The sequence below is a fragment of the Rhinoderma darwinii genome, chromosome 3 (genome assembly GCF_050947455.1).
Source record: "Rhinoderma darwinii isolate aRhiDar2 chromosome 3, aRhiDar2.hap1, whole genome shotgun sequence".
NCBI lineage: Eukaryota > Metazoa > Chordata > Amphibia > Anura > Rhinodermatidae > Rhinoderma > Rhinoderma darwinii.
The window spans coordinates 396,545,761-396,569,617 of NC_134689.1; the positions used below are offsets into that span (position 1 = coordinate 396,545,761).

A 23,857-nucleotide genomic window follows, 5' to 3' on the forward strand; every position below is an offset into this window, starting at 1 on the left:
TAGATGCCGGGGTCGATATTGAACATGGTGTTAAACCGCTTGTTAGTTAAGTGTTGGCTGTAACATATGGCCAACACCCGCGTTGTATGGAGTGGGCTCTGCCAGTCAGCCCGCTCCATACTTCATATACCCAGCTCTGGCGTAAGTATGTCGGAAGGGGTTAATGGACATTGTTCCCATTAGAAACCCAGATGTTCCCGTTACTGCTTCTGTATTTCTCATTTAGCCAACAAGCTGCGAGACCCGTCTGTCCGTTATATACTGTTATGTTCCATTAGAAGGCTGACGCTGTACAAGGCTTGTTTTCTGGACAGACTGGATGGATAAAACTTAAAGGGAAACCTAGTCGGTCCCTGGTGAAATCTTACCTATTTCGGCTCTTTACCTTATACAGAGAGTCTAGAGACAAACCCTCAATTCCAATTAATTGTATAATCTTCATTATTTGTTAAAATACAGCGCGGGTTCTCGGGTAGACCTTATATCTTGTAGCACTGGGTTCCAATCCAACCAGGGGCAACATCTGCATGTGGTTCGTATGTTCTCCCTGTGTTTGCGTACGTTTCCTCTGGCGCTCCAAAAACATACGAATAGTAAATTGGCTTCTTATAAAATTTGGTCCTAGTGAGTTTGTCTAAGATGAATTGTAGGCCCTATTGGGGACAGGGACTGATGTGAGTGATAACAATCTCTGTCCACAATGCGGAATATGTTGGTACCATATATGAAAAAATAAGTAGCAGCTGGAAACTTCTTGGTTGGTTGCTTAGCAACAGCGCAGGGATTCTTTGGGTGACCACCATTGACATCCATGGTTCTGTGTCTTTGGCTGTTGTCACGCATTCTGGTTCACACTCTCAGTGGATGACATGGGTATTATCATACAGACTTCCCTCACGGCAGTAGTCCGGCTCCTACACTGATCCTCCACTTGCCTCATTCCGGCAAGCAAAACTGAAGGCAATCCTAATGAGCTGGCGTCCAATTACAAGAGACTTGAAAATAAAATAAAATGGTCAGGGAGCTCTGTCGGTCATAGCTTGCTGATTTTTCTGGATCTCTTCTTTCCCCTACAGTTCTATGGCTACCTGTCACAGCAGCAGAACATGATGCAGGATTACGTCAGGACTGGCACTTATCAAAGGGCAATCTTACAAAACCACACAGACTTCAAGGACAAGGTGAGCAGCTGGCCGCTTATCCTAAGAGCTAGCACTCCTAAGTCAGAATATGCTGTAACTCTCCTCTTTCACAATGTCAGGTTGTGCTGGACGTCGGCTGCGGTTCAGGTATCCTGTCCTTCTTTGCGGTTCAGGCAGGTGCTCGTAAGGTGTATGCTGTGGAAGCGAGCACCATGGCGCAGCATGCTGAGGTGAGCAGCGTACGATGGCAGGGCGCAGTATTGATGTTCTATGTACTTGCTATTGACCTTGTCCTATGTCCTCTAGCTGCTGGTGAAGAGTAACAACCTCACTGATCGTATAGTGGTGATCCCAGGGAAGGTGGAGGAAGTGTCTCTCCCAGAGCAGGTGGATATTATTATATCTGAGCCCATGGGATACATGCTCTTCAATGAGCGGATGCTTGAAAGTTATCTACATGCAAAGAAGTTTCTTAAACCGAATGGTAAGACTGCTAAGCACTATAATATGAGCACGTTCTAGTTGTTGTTTTTGTTCATTTTCTTCCGGAAATTGGTTGTATCCACCACCATATTACTGCTCCTATGTACAAGAATATAACTACTATAATACTGCCCCCTATATACAAGAATATAACTACTATAATACTGCCCCCTATGTACAAGAATATAACTACTATAATACTGCCCCTATATACAAGAATATAACTACTATAATACTGCCGCTATGTACAAGAATATAACTACTATAATACTGCCCCTATATACAAGAATATAACTACTATAATACTGCCCCCTATGTACAAGAATATAACTACTATAATACTGCCACCTATGTACAAGAATATAACTACTATAATACTGCTCCTATGTACAAGAATATAACTACTATAATACTGCCCCCTATATACAAGAATATAACTACTATAATACTGCCCCCTATGTACAAGAATATAACTACTATAATACTGCCACCTATGTACAAGAATATAACTACTATAATACTGCTCCCTATATACAAGAATATAACTACTATAATACTGCTCCCTATATACAAGAATATAACTACTATAATACTGCTCCTATGTACAAGAATATAACTACTATAATACTGCCCCCTATGTACAAGAATATAACTACTATAATACTGCCCCCTATATACAAGAATATAACACTATAATACTGCCCCTATATACAAGAATATAACTACTATAATACTGCCCCCTATATACAAGAATATAACTACTATAATACTGCCCCCTATATACAAGAATATAACACTATAATACTGCCCCTATATACAAGAATATAACTACTATAATACTGCCCCCTATGTACAAGAATATAACTACTATAATACTGCCCCCTATGTACAAGAATATAACTACTATAATACTGCCCCCTATATACAAGAATATAACACTATAATACTGCCCCCTATGTACAAAAATATAAATACTATAATACTGCCCCCTATGTACAAGAATATAACTACTATAATACTGCCCCTATATACAAGAATATAACTACTATAATACTGACCCTATATACAAGAATATAACTACTATAATACTGACCCTATATACAAGAATATAACTACTATAATACTGACCCTATATACAAGAATATAACTACTATAATACTGCCCCCTATATACAAGAATATAACTACTATAATACTGCCCCCTATATACAAGAATATAACTACTATAATACTGCTCCCTATATACAAGAATATAACTACTATAATACTGCCCTCTATATACAAGAATATAACTACTATAATACTGCCCCTGTATACAAGAATATAACTACTATAATACTGCCCCTGTATACAAGAATATAACTACTATAATACTACCCCCTGTATACAAGAATATAACTACTATAATACTACCCCCTGTATACAAGAATATAACTACTATAATACTGCCTCCTATATACAAGAATATAACTACTATAATACTGCTCCTATATACAAGAATATAACTACTATAATACTGCTCCTATATAAAAGAATATAACTACTATAATACTGACCCTATATACAAGAATATAACTACTATAATACTGCCCCTATATACAAGAATATAACTACTATAATACTGCCCCCTATATACAAGAATATAACTACTATAATACTGCTCCCTATATACAAGAATATAACTACTATAATACTGCCCTCTATATACAAGAATATAACTACTATAATACTGCCCCTGTATACAAGAATATAACTACTATAATACTACCCCCTGTATACAAGAATATAACTACTATAATACTACCCCCTATATACAAGAATATAACTACTATAATACTGCCCCTGTATACAAGAATATAACTACTATAATACTACCCCCTGTATACAAGAATATAACTACTATAATACTGCCTCCTATATACAAGAATATAACTACTATAATACTGCTCCTATATAAAAGAATATAACTACTATAATACTGCTCCCTATATACAAGAATATAACTACTATAATACTGCCCTCTATATACAAGAATATAACTACTATAATACTGCCCCTATGTTCAAGAATATAACTACTATAATCCTGCCCCTATATACAAGAATATAACTACTATAATACTGCCCCTATATACAAGAATATAACTACTATAATACTGCCCCTGTATACAAGAATATAACTACTATAATACTGCTCCTATATAAAAGAATATAACTACTATAATACTGCTCCTATGTACAAGAATATATCTACTATAATACTGCTCCTATATAAAAGAATATAACTACTATAATACTGCTCCTATGTACAAGAATATAACTACTATAATACTGCCCCTATATACAAGAATATAACTACTATAATACTGCCCCCTATATACAAGAATATAACTACTATAATACTGCTCCCTATATACAAGAATATAACTACTATAATACTGCCCTCTATATACAAGAATATAACTACTATAATACTGCCCCTGTATACAAGAATATAACTACTATAATACTACCCCCTGTATACAAGAATATAACTACTATAATACTGCCTCCTATATACAAGAATATAACTACTATAATACTGCTCCTATATACAAGAATATAACTACTATAATACTGCTCCTATGTACAAGAATATAACTACTATAATACTGCCCCCTATGTACAAGAATATAACTACTATAATACTGCCCCCTATATACAAGAATATAACACTATAATACTGCCCCTATATACAAGAATATAACTACTATAATACTGCCCCCTATATACAAGAATATAACTACTATAATACTGCCCCCTATATACAAGAATATAACACTATAATACTGCCCCTATATACAAGAATATAACTACTATAATACTGCCCCCTATGTACAAGAATATAACTACTATAATACTGCCCCCTATGTACAAGAATATAACTACTATAATACTGCCCCCTATATACAAGAATATAACACTATAATACTGCCCCCTATGTACAAAAATATAAATACTATAATACTGCCCCCTATGTACAAGAATATAACTACTATAATACTGCCCCTATATACAAGAATATAACTACTATAATACTGACCCTATATACAAGAATATAACTACTATAATACTGACCCTATATACAAGAATATAACTACTATAATACTGACCCTATATACAAGAATATAACTACTATAATACTGCCCCTATATACAAGAATATAACTACTATAATACTGCCCCCTATATACAAGAATATAACTACTATAATACTGCTCCCTATATACAAGAATATAACTACTATAATACTGCCCTCTATATACAAGAATATAACTACTATAATACTGCCCCTGTATACAAGAATATAACTACTATAATACTGCCCCTGTATACAAGAATATAACTACTATAATACTACCCCCTGTATACAAGAATATAACTACTATAATACTGCTCCTATATAAAAGAATATAACTACTATAATACTGCTCCTATGTACAAGAATATATCTACTATAATACTGCTCCTATATAAAAGAATATAACTACTATAATACTGACCCTATATACAAGAATATAACTACTATAATACTGCCCCTATATACAAGAATATAACTACTATAATACTGCCCCCTATATACAAGAATATAACTACTATAATACTGCTCCCTATATACAAGAATATAACTACTATAATACTGCCCTCTATATACAAGAATATAACTACTATAATACTGCCCCTGTATACAAGAATATAACTACTATAATACTACCCCCTGTATACAAGAATATAACTACTATAATACTACCCCCTATATACAAGAATATAACTACTATAATACTGCCCCTGTATACAAGAATATAACTACTATAATACTACCCCCTGTATACAAGAATATAACTACTATAATACTGCCTCCTATATACAAGAATATAACTACTATAATACTGCTCCTATATAAAAGAATATAACTACTATAATACTGCTCCCTATATACAAGAATATAACTACTATAATACTGCCCTCTATATACAAGAATATAACTACTATAATACTGCCCCTATGTTCAAGAATATAACTACTATAATCCTGCCCCTATATACAAGAATATAACTACTATAATACTGCCCCTATATACAAGAATATAACTACTATAATACTGCCCCTGTATACAAGAATATAACTACTATAATACTGCTCCTATATAAAAGAATATAACTACTCTAATACTGCTCCTATGTACAAGAATATATCTACTATAATACTGCTCCTATATAAAAGATTATAACTACTATAATACTGCTCCTATGTACAAGAATATATCTACTATAATACTGCCCCCTGTATACAAGAATATAACTACTATATTCTACTGTCTATCCACTGAGGAGGATAGACAATTTTGAACGGAGCTTGCTGCTCACAGAGCATGCAGTTAGTGGGTTACAACTGGAGGGTGAAGACATGGGTGAGCAGGATCAGGTAAGTAGCTGGGTTAATGTAGAAAGGGGTCAAAGACAAGGAAGGCCGATCCGGTTTCTGACATTCCAGGCAAAATTGCCAAGTTGGGTGATGATGCGAGGGTGTCAGTCTCAGAAATGGCAGCCCTAGTGGATACTGATCTCCCTAACAGCCGGGAGAACAGCCCAGCTAGTAGTCGGCGGGATGGTAATGCAGGTAAGCCAAGACAATTGATAGTTATAGGGGATTCTATAATCAGGAAGACGGATAGAATTATTTGTCGCCAAGACCACCTCAACCGAATGGTTTGCTGTCTCCCTGGTGCCAGGGTTCGGCATGTGGTGGAACGGGTGGACAAATTGCTGGGAGGGGCTGGTGATGATCCAGCTGTCGTGGTCCATGTCGGTACCAACGACAGAATAAATGGTAGGTGGAGGAGCCTTAAGAATAATTTTAAAGAACTAGGCTACAAGCTGAAGGGAAGGACCTCCAAGGTTGTATTCTCAGGAATACTGCCTGTGCCATGCGCATCACAGGAAAGACAGCGGGAGCTCAGGGAGTTAAATGCATGGCTGAAGTCTTGGTGTAGAGGAGAAGGATTTGGGTTCCTAGAGCACTGGGCTGACTTTTCATTGGGGTACAAACTGTATTCTGCAGATGATTTGCACCTAAATGGAAGGGGGTCTGCTGTGCTGGGGGAGAGAATTCTAGCTGGGGTGGCGGAGTATTTAAACTAGGGCTGAGGAGGGAGGTCAATGTAGAAAAAAAAGGGGTAGCCAGGTTAGAGAGGGGTCAGACTATATTGGTGGGGGGAGAAACAGAATGTGGGGAGAGGACTAGACAACAAGATAAGGAGATCCTTTCGTTACAAAACATCAGTGTAAATAAAAAGGACCGATTAATGTCAAATCACATTTCTGATAATAAAAGTGAAAAACTGACAGGCAAGTTAAAGTGTATGTTCACAAATGCCAGAAGTCTAGCAAGCAAAATGGGGGAGCTGGAGGCCTTGATACTGGAAGAAGATATAGATATAGTTGGTGTTGCTGAAACATGGCTTGACTCTTCACATGACTGGGCTGTAAATCTACAGGGTTTTACACTTTTTCGTAAAGACAGGACAAATAGGAAAGGTGGTGGTGTATGTCTGTATGTGAGAAGTGATATGAAGGTGGTGGTGTATGTCTGTATGTGAGAAGTGATATGAAGGTGGTGGTGTATGTCTGTATGTGAGAAGCGATATGAAGGTGGTGGTGTATGTCTGTATGTGAGAAGCGATATGAAGGCGGTGGTATATGTCTGTGAGAAGTGATATGAAGGCGAGTGTGAAAGAGACAATAGTGGGTGAAGACTGTGAGGAGGTTGAAACCTTGTGGGTGGAACTAGAAAGGGAGGTAAACACTGAAAAAATTACTTTTGGTGTAATCTATAGACCCCCCAATATAACTGAGGAGATGGAAGGTCAGATATATAAACAGATGGAGCGGGATGCACAGGCTGGTAATGTAGTGATAATGGGAGATTTTAATTTCCGGGATATTAATTGGTGTCATGGTTCGGCTTCAACTGCAAAGGGGAGACATTTCCTCAACCTGTTGCAGGAAAATTTTATGGGCCAGTTTGTGGAAGACCCGACTAGAGGTGAAGCTCTGTTGGATCTGGTCATTTCTAATAATGCAGATCTTGTTGGGAATGTCAATGTTCGTGAAAAACCTCGGTAACAGTGATCATAATATAGTTACATTTTACCTATACTGTAAAAAACAAACGAAGGCTGGGAGGGCAAAAACATTTAATTTTAAGAAAGCCAATTTCCCCAGGATGAGGGCGGCAATTCAGGATATAGACTGGGAAGAACTAATGTCAAATAATGGGACAAATGATAAATGGGAGATTTTCAAATCTACTTTGAGTTATTATAGTGCAAAATTTATTCCTACAGGTAATAAGTATAAACGACTCAAATTAAACCCCACATGGCTTACACCTTCTGTGAAAGGGGCAATACACGACAAAAAAAGGGCATTTAAAAAATACAAATCTGAGGGTACAGCTGTAGCCTTTGTAAAATATAAAGAGCTTAATAAAATCTGTAAAAATGTAATAAAATTAGCAAAAATACAAAATGAAAGGCAGGTGGCCAAGGATAGTAAAACAAATCCCAAAAAATTCTTCAAGTATATAAATGCTAAAAAGCCAAGGTCTGAACATGTAGGACCCCTAGATAATGGTAATGGGGAGTTGATCACAGGGGATCAAGAGAAGGCAGAGTTACTAAATGGGTTCTTTAGCTCTGTATATACAACAGAAGAAAGAGCAGCTGATGTAGCCGCTGCCGGTGCTGTTAATATATCAGTTGATGTACTGAATTGGATGAATGTAGAGATGGTCCAAGCTAAATTAAATCAAATAAATGTACACAAGGCCCCAGGACCAGATGGGTTACACCCTAGAGTTCTTAAGGAGCTTAGTTCAGTTATTTCTGTCCCCCTTTTCATAATATTCAGAGAATCTCTAGTGACTGGTATAGTGCCAAGGGACTGGCGCAGGGCAAATGTGGTGCCTATTTTCAAAAAGGCCTCCAGGTCTTCCCCGGGTAATTATAGACCAGTAAGCTTAACATCCATCGTGGGGAAAATGTTTGAGGGGCTATTGAGGGACTATATACAGGATTATGTGACAATAAATAGCATTATAAGTGACAGCCAGCACGGTTTTACTAAGGACAGAAGTTGTCAAACTAACCTAATCTGTTTATATGAAGAGGTGAGTAGAAGCACAGACATAGGGGCCGCTGTGGATTTAGTGTTTTTGGACTTTGCAAAGGCATTTGACACTGTCCCTCATAGACATCTAATGGGTAAATTAAGGACTATAGGTTTAGAAAATATAGTTTGTAATTAGATTGAGAATTGGCTCAAGGACCGTATCCAGAGAGTTGTGGTCAATGATTCCTTCTCTGAATGGTCCCTGGTAATAAGTGGTGTACCCCAGGGTTCAGTGCTGGGACCACTATTATTCAACTTATTTATTAATGATATAGAGGATGGGATTAATAGCACTATTTCTATTTTTGCAGATGACACCAAGCTGTGTAATATAGTTCAGACTATGGAAGATGTTCATGAATTGCAGGCAGATTTAAACAAACTAAGTGTTTGGGCGTCCACTTGGCAGATGAAGTTTAATGTAGATAAATGTAAAGTTATGCATCTGGGTACCAACAACCTGCATGCATCATATGTCCTAGGGGGCGCTACACTGGCGGATTCACTTGTTGAGAAGGATCTGGGTGTACTTGTAAATCATAAACTCAATAACAGCATGCAGTGTCAATCAGCTGCTTCAAAGGCCAGCAGGATATTGTCGTGTATTAAAAGAGGCATGGACTCGCGGGACAGGGATGTAATATTACCACTTTACAAAGCATTAGTGAGGCCTCATCTAGAATATGCAGTTCAGTTCTGGGCTCCAGTTCATAGAAAGGATGCCCTGGAGTTGGAAAAAATACAAAGGAGCAACGAAGCTAATAAGGGGCATGGAGAATTTAAGTTATGAGGAAAGATTGAAAGAATTAAACCTATTTAGCCTTGAAAAAAGACGACTAAGGAGGGACATGATTAACTTATATAAATATATTAATGGCACAAAAAATATGGTGAAATCCTGTTCCTTGTAAAACCCCCTCAAAAAACAAGGGGGCACTCCCTCCGTCTGGAGAAAAAAAGGTGCAAGCTGTAGAGGCGACAAGGCTTCTTTACAGTAAGAACGGTAAATTTATGGAATAGCCTACCGCAGGAGCTGGTCACAGCAGGGACAGTAGATGGCTTTAAAAAAGGGTTAGATAATTTCCTAGAACCAAAAAATATTAGCTCCTATGTGTAGAAATTTTTCCTTCCCTTTTCCCTTCCCTTGGTTGAACTTGATGGACATGTGTCTTTTTTCAGCCGTACTAACTATGTAACTATGTATATTACTGCCCCCTATATACAAGAATATAACTACTATAATACTGCCCCTATATACAAGAATATAACTACTATAATACTGCTCCTATGTACAAGAATATTACTATAATACTGCCCCCTATATACAAGAATATAACTACTATAATACTGCTCCTATGTACAAGAATATAACTACTATAATACTGCCCTCTATATACAAGAATATAACTACTATAATACTGCCCCCTATATACAAGAATATAACTACTATAATACTGCCCCCTATATACAAGAATATAACTACTATAATACTGCCCTCTATATACAAGAATATAACTACTATAATACTGCCCCCTATATACAAGAATATAACACTATAATACTGCCCCTATATACAAGAATATAACTACTATAATACTGCTCCCTATGTACAAGAATATAACTACTATAATACTGGGGTCCTATGTACAAGAATATAACACTATAATACTGCCCCTATATACAAGAATATAACTACTATAATACTGCCCCCTATGTACAAGAATATAACTACTATAATACTGCTCCTATGTACAAGAATATTACTATAATACTGCCCCCTATATACAAGAATATAACTACTATAATACTGCCCCTATGTACAAGAATATAACTACTATAATACTGCCCCTATGTACAAGAATATAATTACTATAATACTGCCCCTATATACAAGAATATAACTACTATAATACTGCCCCCTATATACAAGAATATAACTACTATAATACTGCTCCCTATATACAAGAATATAACTACTATAATACTGCCCTCTATATACAAGAATATAACTACTATAATACTGCCCCTGTATACAAGAATATAACTACTATAATACTGCTCCTATATAAAAGAATATAACTACTATATTACTGCCCCTATATACAAGAATATAACTACTATAATACTGCCCCTATATACAAGAATATAACTACTATAATACTGCCCCCTATATACAAGAATATAACTACTATAATACTGCCCCTATGTACAAGAATATAACTACTATAATACTGCCCCCTATATAAAAGAATATAACTACTATAATACTGCCCCCTATATACAAGAATATAACTACTATAATACTGCCCCCTATATACAAGAATATAACTACTATAATACTGCCCCTATGTACAAGAATATAACTTCTATAATACTGCCCCCTATGTACAAGAATATAATTACTATAATACTGCCCCTATATACAAGAATATAACTACTATAATACTGCTCCTATGTACAAGAATATTACTATAATACTGCCCCCTATCTACAAGAATATAACTACTATAATACTGCTCCTATGTACAAGAATATAACTACTATAATACTGCCCTCTATATACAAGAATATAACTACTATAATACTGCTCCCTATGTACAAGAATATAACTACTATAATACTGCTCCCTATGTACAAGAATATAACTACTATAATACTGCTCCCTATGTACAAGAATATAACTACTATAATACTGCCCCCTATATACAGGAATATAACTACTATAATACTGCTCCCTATGTACAAGAATATAACTACTATAATACTGCTCCCTATGTACAAGAATATAACTACTATAATACTGCTCCCTATGTACCAGAATATAACTACTATAATACTGCCCCCTATATACAAGAATATAACTACTATAATACTGCCCTCTATGTACAAGAATATAACTACTATAATACTGCCCCTATATACAAGAATATAACTACTATAATACTGCCTCCTATATACAAGAATATAACTACTATAATACTGCCCCTTATATACAAGAATATAACTACTATAATACTGCCCCCTATATACAAGAATATAACTACTATAATACTACCCCTATATACAAGAATATAACTACTATAATACTGCCCCCTATATACAAGAATATAACTATAATACTACCCCTATGTACAAGAATAAAACTACTATAATACTGCCCCCTATGTACAAGAATATAACTACTATAATACTGCTCCCTATGTACAAGAATATAACTACTATAATACTGCTCCCTATGTACAAGAATATAACTACTATAATACTGCTCCATATGTACAAGAATATAACTACTATAATACTGCTCCCTATGTACCAGAATATAACTACTATAATACTGCCACCTATGTACAAGAATATAACTACTATAATACTGCTCCTATGTACAAGAATATAACTACTATAATACTGCCCCCTATGTACAAGAATATAACTACTATTATACTGCTCCTATGTACAAGAATATAACTACTATAGTACTGCCCCCTATGTACAAGAATATAACTACTATAATACTGCCCCCTATATACAAGAATATAACACTATAATACTGCCCCTATATACAAGAATATAACTACTATAATACTGCTCCCTATGTACAAGAATATAACTACTATAATACTGGGGTCCTATGTACAAGAATATAACTACTATAATACTGCTCCCTATATACAAGAATATAACTACTATAATACTGCCCTCTATATACAAGAATATAACTACTATAATACTGCTCCCTATATACAAGAATATTACTACTATAATACTGCCCTCTATATACAAGAATATAACTACTATAATACTGCCCCCCTGTGTACAAGAATATAACTACTATAATACTGCCCCTATATACAAGAATATAACTACTATAATACTGCCCCCCTGTGTACAAGAATATAACTACTATAATACTGCCCCTATATACAAGAATATAACTACTATAATACTGCCCCTGTATACAAGAATATAACTACTATAATACTGCCCCCTATGTACAAGAATATAACTACTATAATACTGCCCCTATATACAAGAATATAACTACTATAATACTGCCCTCTATATACAAGAATATAACTACTATAATACTGCCCTCTATATACAAGAATATAACTACTATAATACTGCCTCCTATATACAAGAATATAACTACTATAATACTGCCCCCTATGTACAAGAATATAACTACTATAATACTGCCCCTATATACAAGAATATAACTACTATAATACTGCCCCCTATATACAAGAATATAACTACTATAATACTGCCCCCTATATACAAGAATATAACTACTATAATACTGCCCTCTATATACAAGAATATAACTACTATAATACTGCCCCTATATACAAGAATATAACTACTATAATACTGCCCCCTATATACAAGAATATAACTACTATAATACTGCCCTCTATATACAAGAATATAACTACTATAATACTGCCTCCTATATACAAGAATATAACTACTATAATACTGCCCTCTATATACAAGAATATAACTACTATAATACTGCCCCTATATACAAGAATATAACTACTATAATACTGCCCCCTATATACTAGTTTTTAACTACTATAATACTGCCCTCTATATACAAGAATATAACTACTATAATACTGCCTCCTATATACAAGAATATAACTACTATAATACTGCCCCCTATATACAAGAATATAACTACTATAATACTGCCCCTATATACAAGAATATAACTACTATAATACTGCCCCTATATACAAGAATATAACTTCTATAATACTGCCCTCTATGTACAAGAATATAACTACTATAATACTGCCCCCTCTATACAAGAATATAACTACTATAATACTGCCCCTTATATACAAGAATATAACTACTATAATACTGCCCCCTATATACAAGAATATAACTACTATAAAACTGCCCACTATGTACAAGAATATAACTACTATAATACTGCCCCTATATACAAGAATATAACTACTATAATACTGCCTCCTATATACAAGAATATAACTACTATAATACTGCCCCTTATATACAAGAATATAACTACTATAATACTGCCCCCTATATACAAGAATATAACTACTATAATACTACCCCTATATACAAGAATATAACTACTATAATACTGCCCCCTATATACAAGAATATAACTATAATACTACCCCTATGTACAAGAATAAAACTACTATAATACTGCCCCCTATGTACAAGAATATAACTACTATAATACTGCTCCCTATGTACAAGAATATAACTACTATAATACTGCTCCATATGTACAAGAATATAACTACTATAATACTGCTCCCTATGTACCAGAATATAACTACTATAATACTGCCACCTATGTACAAGAATATAACTACTATAATACTGCTCCTATGTACAAGAATATAACTACTATAATACTGCCCCCTATGTACAAGAATATAACTACTATTATACTGCTCCTATGTACAAGAATATAACTACTATAGTACTGCCCCCTATGTACAAGAATATAACTACTATAATACTGCCCCCTATATACAAGAATATAACACTATAATACTGCCCCTATATACAAGAATATAACTACTATAATACTGCTCCCTATGTACAAGAATATAACTACTATAATACTGGGGTCCTATGTACAAGAATATAACTACTATAATACTGCTCCCTATATACAAGAATATAACTACTATAATACTGCCCTCTATATACAAGAATATAACTACTATAATACTGCTCCCTATATACAAGAATATTACTACTATAATACTGCCCTCTATATACAAGAATATAACTACTATAATACTGCCCCCCTGTGTACAAGAATATAACTACTATAATACTGCCCCTATATACAAGAATATAACTACTATAATACTGCCCCCCTGTGTACAAGAATATAACTACTATAATACTGCCCCTATATACAAGAATATAACTACTATAATACTGCCCCTATATACAAGAATATAACTACTATAATACTGCCCCTGTATACAAGAATATAACTACTATAATACTGCCCCCTATGTACAAGAATATAACTACTATAATACTGCCCCTATATACAAGAATATAACTACTATAATACTGCCCTCTATATACAAGAATATAACTACTATAATACTGCCCTCTATATACAAGAATATAACTACTATAATACTGCCCTCTATATACAAGAATATAACTACTATAATACTGCCTCCTATATACAAGAATATAACTACTATAATACTGCCCTCTATATACAAGAATATAACTACTATAATACTGCCTCCTATATACAAGAATATAACTACTATAATACTGCCCCCTATGTACAAGAATATAACTACTATAATACTGCCCCTATATACAAGAATATAACTACTATAATACTGCCCTCTATATACAAGAATATAACTACTATAATACTGCCCCTATATACAAGAATATAACTTCTATAATACTGCCCTCTATGTACAAGAATATAACTACTATAATACTGCCCCCTATATACAAGAATATAACTACTATAATACTGCCCTTATATACAAGAATATACCTACTATAATACTGCTTCTATATACAAGAATATAACTACTATAATACTGCACCCTATATACAAGAATATAACTACTATAATACTGCCCCCTATATACAAGAATATAACTACTATAATACTGCCCCTATATACAAGAATATAACTACTATAATACTGCCCCTTATATACAAGAATATAACTACTATAATACTGCCCCCTATATACAAGAATATAACTACTATAAAACTGCCCACTATGTACAAGAATATAACTACTATAATACTGCCCCTATATACAAGAATATAACTACTATAATACTGCCCCTGTATACAAGAATATAACTACTATAATACTGCCCTGTATTGACAGGAATATGCATCTGAACTAGGGATGCACGATGCATTGCAGCTTCGATGCTGTTTCGATTCTCTGCATCCCCAAACGGTTCGATACCGTTTATTTCATGTATTTCGATACTGAGCTGTGCGGCCGCACAGCTCAGTATTGTAATACATGAATGTATGAGAGCAGAGCTGCGGATGTGTGATAGTCATTGTCCCGCTCCTGAGTCCTGACATGTGCGCGGGGTCAGGATGATGCGATGCGGCCAGCGCTGCACTAATGAGCGGCGGCACTGAAAACAGAACATGGCGGCCGCACTACAAAACACCCCCATGTTCTGTATTAAGTGCCGCCGCTCATTAGTGCAGTGCCGGCCGCATCACCTCATACTGACTGCGTGCACTTCCTGTCAGGAGCGGGGCAATGGCTGTATTACACAGCCGCAGCCCCGCTCTAACGGTGGAGATCATAGAATCCGGTCATCTCCGCCGCTATTCCCCCTGAATGCTGCGTTCACAGCGGACTGCAGCATTCAGGGGAAAATGAGAAGGGGGATGCCCCTTGGAACGCGTCACAGGGTATTCCTGTGACGCGATTGAAGGACATACCATATATGGTCCATTGAAGGACCCCAGGGCTGTCCTACCATATTTCCTGTTAGGGCATACTTAGGTATGTCCTAACAACTGCCTGTGTACTGTCCGTACACAGACTAATGTACTGTAATATAGATATATGACTGTTTACGATCTGTATATAGATATATGCCTGTACATTAAAGTTTAAAAAATAAAGTATTGGCACGGCCGTAATAACCTGCACAACAATTTTTTTGCATCCTTTATGATGTGTACGCTGTAAAAAAAATAAAATAAAATCTGCTTTCTATCACTTATTAATGTGAGGTACGAGGTGGGATGATGAATTTAACCTCCATGTGCCTCACATTAATAGTAATAAACCCCATCACGTACCTCACACATTAACCCGTTATGACTAAGAAACATGATGGGGTTAATTACTATTAATGTGAGGCAAATGGAGGTTAAATTCATCATCACACCTCGCGCCTCACATCAGAAATGGAAGAACTTTTTTTTTTTATTACTGTTGCCAAAGTATCTAATTGGTATCGAAATCGCAATACTAAACAAAGTATCGAAGTCCAAATTCTGGTATCGTGACATCCCTAATCTGAACGTGTCAGAGATGTCCTCTCACTAGTAAAGATGAGTAGTGACGTGTTCCCGTGCTCCAGACTGCCTCTGATTTTGTCCTTCGGCCCCTTGTATCCAGGTAACATGTTCCCCACGATCGGAGATGTTCACCTGGCGCCATTTACAGATGAGCAGCTCTACATGGAACAGTTTACAAAAGCCAATTTTTGGTGAGTGTTTTTTACATCCTCCGTACGGTAATGCCCGCTCTAGCCTCAATGTCCCGTCCCAGCACTGCTTTTTATAAACCCTTCTCTGCAGGTATCAGCCATCTTTCCATGGTGTGGACCTCTCGGCTCTGCGTGGTGCTGCTGTGGATGAGTATTTTAAGCAGCCGGTTGTGGTAAGTAGAGCAGTGCGGTGCATGGTATTGCCTGGTTCTCTAATCCCGCTCTTTAACCCCGCGCCTTCTGCTCTCTCTCTACAGGACACGTTTGATATCAGAATCCTGATGGCCAAATCTGTGAAATATACAGTGAATTTTCTGGATGCCAAAGAGAACGATTTGCACAGGTAGGAAACTTGCGTAGTGCATATTCCTGTTGATGATGATGATGATAATATTGGTGGTAACTTTGGTTTTCTACTACCAGGATAGAGATCCCCTTCTCCTTCCACATGCTCCATTCTGGCCTGGTACACGGCTTGGCCTTCTGGTTTGATGTTGCTTTTATTGGATCCATGTAAGTACCTTCTGATAGGTTTCTTGTATGAACAAGTGTCTTAAAGAGGTAGTGTCTCTTGATAAAGTTGCTAAAGACTGCTTTTGTTTGTAACCGGCTTTACTGCCACTTTGAAGCAGTTTTACACTTAAAGGGGAACTCTAGTCTCTGGGAAAATGTGTTCTCTGCATAAATAGAAATGACTGGACTCCATGTGGTGGTTTAAGCCTCCATGCCATGTGCAGGAGGTCTAAGAATGAAGACCTATTTATTCACCCAGAGACCCCCTCCTATGTCACCTGTCATTACCCATATGTCACTCTTCTGTTATGACCATCACAGATCTTATGACTTCTTGTTTTCTTCTACCCCCCAGTATGACTGTCTGGCTATCCACAGCCCCCACTGAGCCCCTCACCCACTGGTACCAAGTCCGTTGCCTTCTGCAGTCCCCGCTCTTCACCAAAGCTGGAGACACACTGTCTGGAACAGTTCAGCTCATTGCTAATAAGAGGTAGGAGCCCCCCCCCCCTCACACCCCCTCCTGTCATGTGCTGCTCACACTTGTGTCTTGACAGTCTCTCCTCCTCTTCCTTCCCTATAGGCAGAGTTATGATATCAGTATTGTTGCTCAGGTGGATCAGACTGGATCCAAATCAAGTAATCTGCTGGATCTGAAGAATCCCTTCTTTAGGTTGGTGCTTATGTTCTCTTTAGGTTGTGCGTTTCACTTTTCTTCTGGGTAGCTGAGTATCCCTGTATTTGCAGGTACACTGGCAGCACGCCGTCCCCTCCGCCCGGCTCGCACTACAGCTCTCCTTCTGAAAACATGTGGAATACAGCAGGGCCATATACCATGAACACAGGAATGGGCATGGGAGGTGAGTGATGGTGGCGGCTTACCGCTCGCCTCCACTGTTCATGTTTTGTCTTCTCCCGTGTGTGTCGCTTATATGCAAAAATATAATGAAAGTATAGCGCGAGAAGAGACACAAACCAGCTTCATACGGCTTGTCACACTACCGGTTTTTCTAGCGGTTTGTCTTTTCTATTAGAACCGTCACTTACGCACACACTCGTTGACGCGCATGCTCGCTGATGCTGGCTCTCGCTGACGCTCGCTCTCGCTGACAGCCAAATTCTCCAGCTGGGTTTTGAAGCCCCTCATTCTCAGTAAGGGGGTCTCATGGATCAAATTTCCTCATATCCGACTTTTAACGACCAGACTGACGGCATAAATGTATAGTCCAGTTTTTGCTATGCTGATGGTTGTCTCATGAGTTCACTAACTGCCCTCTGTTTCCTTACTCTCAGGTATGCCCACGGCGTATGATCTCAGCAGTGTTATAGCTGGAAGCTCAGGCATCAGTCACAGTAACCTCATCCCTCTAGGTGAGCAGCCAGCAGTCCCGTGTTCTCCTGCATCTCTGCGCCCGGAGCCCCAAGACCTGACACACGGAACTTCCAGTAATACCAAAATCTCCATTGTCTCGTTACTACCCCTCCCCCCCATTGCAGCAGCTTACATCCTCTCTTCTGAATGTCATTCACTTAGTGCTTTCAGAAATGTTGCTCTGCTGCATGTCGGTCATGGGCTGAAGTTTAGGGTTTTCACATCATCCTAAATTAACAAGCGCCTCCCCTTATGTTAACCCTAAAATAGCTTAACCCCTTGCTTTTTAATGGTTCAATGAATCACTGAAGGTTGCCCATTAACACATGCATCCTACCATCCATCCCATTATCTGGTCACCGGCTCACTTCATGGGACGACTAACCCATTAATCGGTCATTACGTCCATAAGCCATCGACATAATGGAAAAAAAACACCAAATTCTTAACGCGTTCCCTAATATAATGTTATTACTGGAAGAGGAATCCAAATGTACTGACGTGAATTCTGCTAAATCCATTCGGCCAATGAGGCTACAGAAAACTAAAGTCTATGGGGGGAGGACACTTTGAGGCAATTCCCGGAAAGGACAGAAAATTAGCACTTTGCTGTTTAAAGAAGTTCTGTACATAAAAAAAAATTCTGGAAAAATCAGGCTGGTAGTAAAATAGGGAATGGCGTGACTGCCGCCTGATTGCTTCTTGTGCCAGTCAAGCTTTGAGTTAAAGGGAATGTGTCGCTAGATAGAAAAATATTTTATTTTTTTTAGTTAGACAGTATATAAATGATTACACAGTTTTAATTTTTTCACAAGTCAGGAAATATTATAAATTAGATTCTAATTTATAACATTTCCCAGTGCTGGTCACTAGAGGGAGCAATTCACAAAATTGCAGCATTGGCATGTGGTAAAGCAACCTCATTGCTTTATGCTGCAAAATTGGAGAAGACACACTCGCTCTAGTGTCCTCACACAATCTCCCCTCCTTTATCCTGGCTAGTGCCAGGAGAAAGGAGGGGGTTGAATGCTCAAACCTCCTACACTGTGTGCTGCCGTTTTTTGAGCGAATGCACAGTGTAGGGTGATTTAGATACAGTGGTAAATACACAGTATAACACGAACATACACTCACATTACATACACAAACATAACTTACCTGCTCCTGCCGTCGCCGCTGCCTCCGTTCCTAGTCCTTGCGTCTGAACATATGGCCGGAAGCCGCGACCGGATGTAGTCGTCTTACTGTCCGGCTGCGGCTTCCGGTCCACATGAAAATGGTGCCGTATGTCACCCTGCCGAAGACCTTCCTTTTGGTCTGTGTGGGAGCGGCGCATGCGCCGTTCCCACACAGACGGTGTACGCTATAGTGAATGGAACGGCTCCCGTTCGCATTCTCTATGGGGATGTATGTGCCGTATTCCATCTCTGTATGTGTCTTTAATCGACACATACAGAGATGAAAAAAAATGGCAGCCCCCATAGAGAAGTAAAAGAGAGAAAAATGTATAACACAAAAACACAAATAAATAAAATGTATTTTAATGACACACTAAAAGCAATAACATATAAAAAAAAATTTTTCGTGACACCTTCCCTTTAACTTGATTGCTATGGGATGCACTGCCTAACAACTGCAGGCTTTTATGTCTAGTTGTCCGTTATCTTGTAGCAAAGTGATTATCCAGATCTTTAGCACAAAGTCAGAGAAGGGTCAAGGAATATTGGCAGGACTTCAACCAGGCTACTGTAATCCCCCTGCTGCATTATTAATCAGATTTTGGAGAAACATCAATTAAAGGGAACCTGTCAGCAGTTTTGAGCCCTTCAAAACTGCTGACAGCGCTATATACAGGGTAGGGAGGGCAGCGTAACTATACCTGTATAACCTAGAAAACTGTTGATCTTCAAACACAAGTGCCATGGAGGCGGCCCCTTCATGTTTAGTGCCTGCTCTAACGTCCAATTAGAGGACTGCTAAAGCCATCACTCAGAGCAGAGTGTAGTTTGCAATACTGGGGACATCAAACGTAGATTTCTCGCTTTATTGACGACACTGATATCGTAACGCTGCACTCCACACCTTTATATAGCAGTGTCAGCAGTTTTGAGGGTTGAGAATTTGCTGACTGGTTCCCTTTAAGGTGGAGAACCTCTTTAAAGCATAGGTTTACTTTTGAACAACATTCCATGGTTTAAGATCAATTCAATATATAAACAGCTGTCAATTCTTCATAGATACATGACATTATTTATCATGTACTGATCCTGAGTTACCTCCCGTATTATACTCCAGAGCTGCACTCCCTATTCTTCTGGTTGCTATTGGAATCTGTCAGCAAGCTTATCGTTAGCAAGACTTATCAGTCAGCAAGCTTAGCTACTATAGTGAAGTCAGTTTTTCCTACATCTGACGTAATGTCATGTATGTACACAGTGACTCCAACAGCAGAAGTGTTAGTGCAGCTCTGGAGTATAATACAGGATGTAACTCCGGATCAGTACAGGATAAGTAATGTGATGTATGTACACAGTGACTCCACCAGCAGAAGTGTTAGTGCAGCTCTGGAGTGTAATACAGGATATAACTCGGGATCAGTACAGGATAAGTTATGTAATGTATGTACACAGTGACTCCACCAGCAGAATAGTGAGTGCAGCTCTGCAGTATAATACAGGATGTAACTCCGGATCAGTACAGGATAAGTAATGTAATGTATGTACACAGTGACTCCACCAGCAGAATAGTGAGTGCAGCTCTGGAGTATAATACAGGATATAACTCAGGATCAGTACAGGATAAGTAATGTAATGTATGTACACAGTGACTCCACCAGCAGAATAGTGAGTGCAGCTCTGGAGTATAATACAGGATGTAACTCCGGATCAGTACAGGATAAGTAATGTAATGTATGTACACAGTGACTCCACCAGCAGAATAGTGAGTGCAGCTCTGGAGTATAATACAGGCTGTAACTCCGGATCAGTACAAGATAAGTAATGTAATGTATGTACACAGTGACTCCAGCAGCAGAATAGTGAGTGCAGCTCTGGAGTATAATACAGGATGTAACTCCGGATCAGTACAAGATAAGTAATGTATTTATAAATTAACTCAGCTGTTTATGTAGATTAACTCTTTATATAAACGATTAAATGGTGCTCATAGTTGGACGTTCACATTTAGTTAAGGTGAATCTGTCTCCAGAAATTGGCCCATCAAAGCAGCATCACAGTAATACAGTGAAACCTCACCTGATATAACGCAGTTTTCGTTTTTTAGCTGAGTGGCTCCGTTGCAGTGATCACTTTATTCTTCATGTGCAAATTAACTTTTTAGAGCATCGAGGACGTCACCGTTGTTCTAAACATCTCTACCTTCCATACTTGGATAAAAGTCTTTAGATTCCTGAAGCCTCTAGAGTCTGCCCCCCGACCCCCTCCCTCACCTTCAGATTCAACCACCCAAAGTTGTCCTTAGTTTCCCCTTTACTGCGGATAGTCATTGACCGTGCCTAATTTTGTATCTGGTTAGTAGAAGTTGTATCCAGGTATATAAGGAGCGTTGGAGACTTCATGGTACACCTTAGTTAAAATCTGCCACCCAGTGCTAACCTGCATTAAAGGGGTATTCCAGTCGACAGCATTTTTCCCTGACCCACTGGATAGGTGATAATTGCTAGATCAGTGATCAGTGGGGGTCCGACTGCTGGGATCTGCACCTATTGCCAGAATGTGGGACCCTGGCCCCCTATTACTCCCAGCCACAAGACCGCGGCTAGGAGGCGTTTGAATGGAGCTGCGACCCGGCCTGCGCGGTGTCGCTCCATTTAAAGTCTACAGGGCTGAACTAGCATGTCTCCAGTTGATAGGTGAAAAATGCAGTAGCCTGGAATACCCCTTTGAGGTTGTCCCTTTATTTACTTTGCCATTACCTTGATAACATCAACAGGGTCCAAACGCCTCGACACTTTTCCATCCGTCCGTCCCCTGCGTTTGTCATAGGGCCGGTTGTGTTGTCTCCAGGTCTCTCTGGTGACCACGCTGCATCTTGCCAGTTTGCCGCACTGTTGTACTCTGGGGGTTCTGCCACCTAAGACGGACTCATTAACCACATTGCTAGGATCCACGTGACCCTCATTGTAAAAACACTGACGCTTATACGCCTGCCATTGTGACCGGACTAACTGTGTAACTCAATGCATAACGGGAAGGTGTGACGCTTGTTCTGTGTTTAGAAATGTGCGTGGAATAAGATACCTGATATGTATGAGGGTATAAGGAGCCACCAGATGGTCCTGTTATAAAGCTTTTATATAAGGAACCCTGCGGCTGCTTATAGCCTATACATATTACCGTAAGGGTGACTTATTCCCTATAGTTTGTCATGTGTGAGATGATCTTTAGACCTTGTATTGTCCTGATTGAAAAGGTTCTCCAGTTTTCATTGATACGTTTTCTGCTGACATGGCTGCACGTGTTTCTAGATTTCCCATTCATTTCAGTGGAGAGTCTCTAATGAAAACTGGGACCGAGACCCTCTTATTATTGGGAGGAAGTAACCCCCATCCTATAAGTCTTATCAGTGGGAAAACCTGTAATAACAGAAGTCGGAGTTGGGGGCTACACCGATGGAAAGGCCCTAGTCTCCAAATAACATGGGGGCCATCGGGTCCTGACTGTTAGCCAGGACCCCTTCTTACAGGGGTCCCAAAGTGTAACAGAAAATATGAGAACCCCTTTGACATTCTTCCACTTGTTGGGGTTCATTGGGCTGGTGCCATTACTACTCTCTATTTTTCTGTCCTGTACCGCTCATGTTTAACGCTGTTTACAATATTTAGTCATGTAGAATTAGATTTTGGGGTGACGGGTTATTTACAAGCACTTCTAC

At 38.0% G+C, this 23,857-nt stretch overlaps 1 protein-coding gene across 4 annotated transcripts in view; it reads left to right on the forward strand.

The window, feature by feature from the left end:
- The window catches only part of CARM1 (coactivator associated arginine methyltransferase 1), a 39,636-nt gene that overhangs the window by 12,176 nt on the left and 3,603 nt on the right, over positions 1–23,857 (forward strand). For 2 of the 4 annotated variants that reach the window (XM_075859005.1, XM_075859006.1), the window contains exons 4-14: positions 1,077–1,181; positions 1,262–1,372; positions 1,449–1,626; positions 16,989–17,079; positions 17,171–17,252; positions 17,337–17,422; positions 17,503–17,592; positions 17,948–18,085; positions 18,176–18,265; positions 18,340–18,452; positions 18,886–18,963. In XM_075859005.1, the coding sequence (XP_075715120.1) occupies positions 1,077–1,181; positions 1,262–1,372; positions 1,449–1,626; positions 16,989–17,079; positions 17,171–17,252; positions 17,337–17,422; positions 17,503–17,592; positions 17,948–18,085; positions 18,176–18,265; positions 18,340–18,452; positions 18,886–18,963 (1,162 nt within the window). Of the gene's footprint in view, positions 1–1,076; positions 1,182–1,261; positions 1,373–1,448; positions 1,627–16,988; positions 17,080–17,170; positions 17,253–17,336; positions 17,423–17,502; positions 17,593–17,947; positions 18,086–18,175; positions 18,266–18,339; positions 18,453–18,885; positions 19,039–23,857 lie in introns of all 4 variants that reach the window. The other 2 variants (XM_075859002.1, XM_075859003.1) reach the window with 2 other exon arrangements.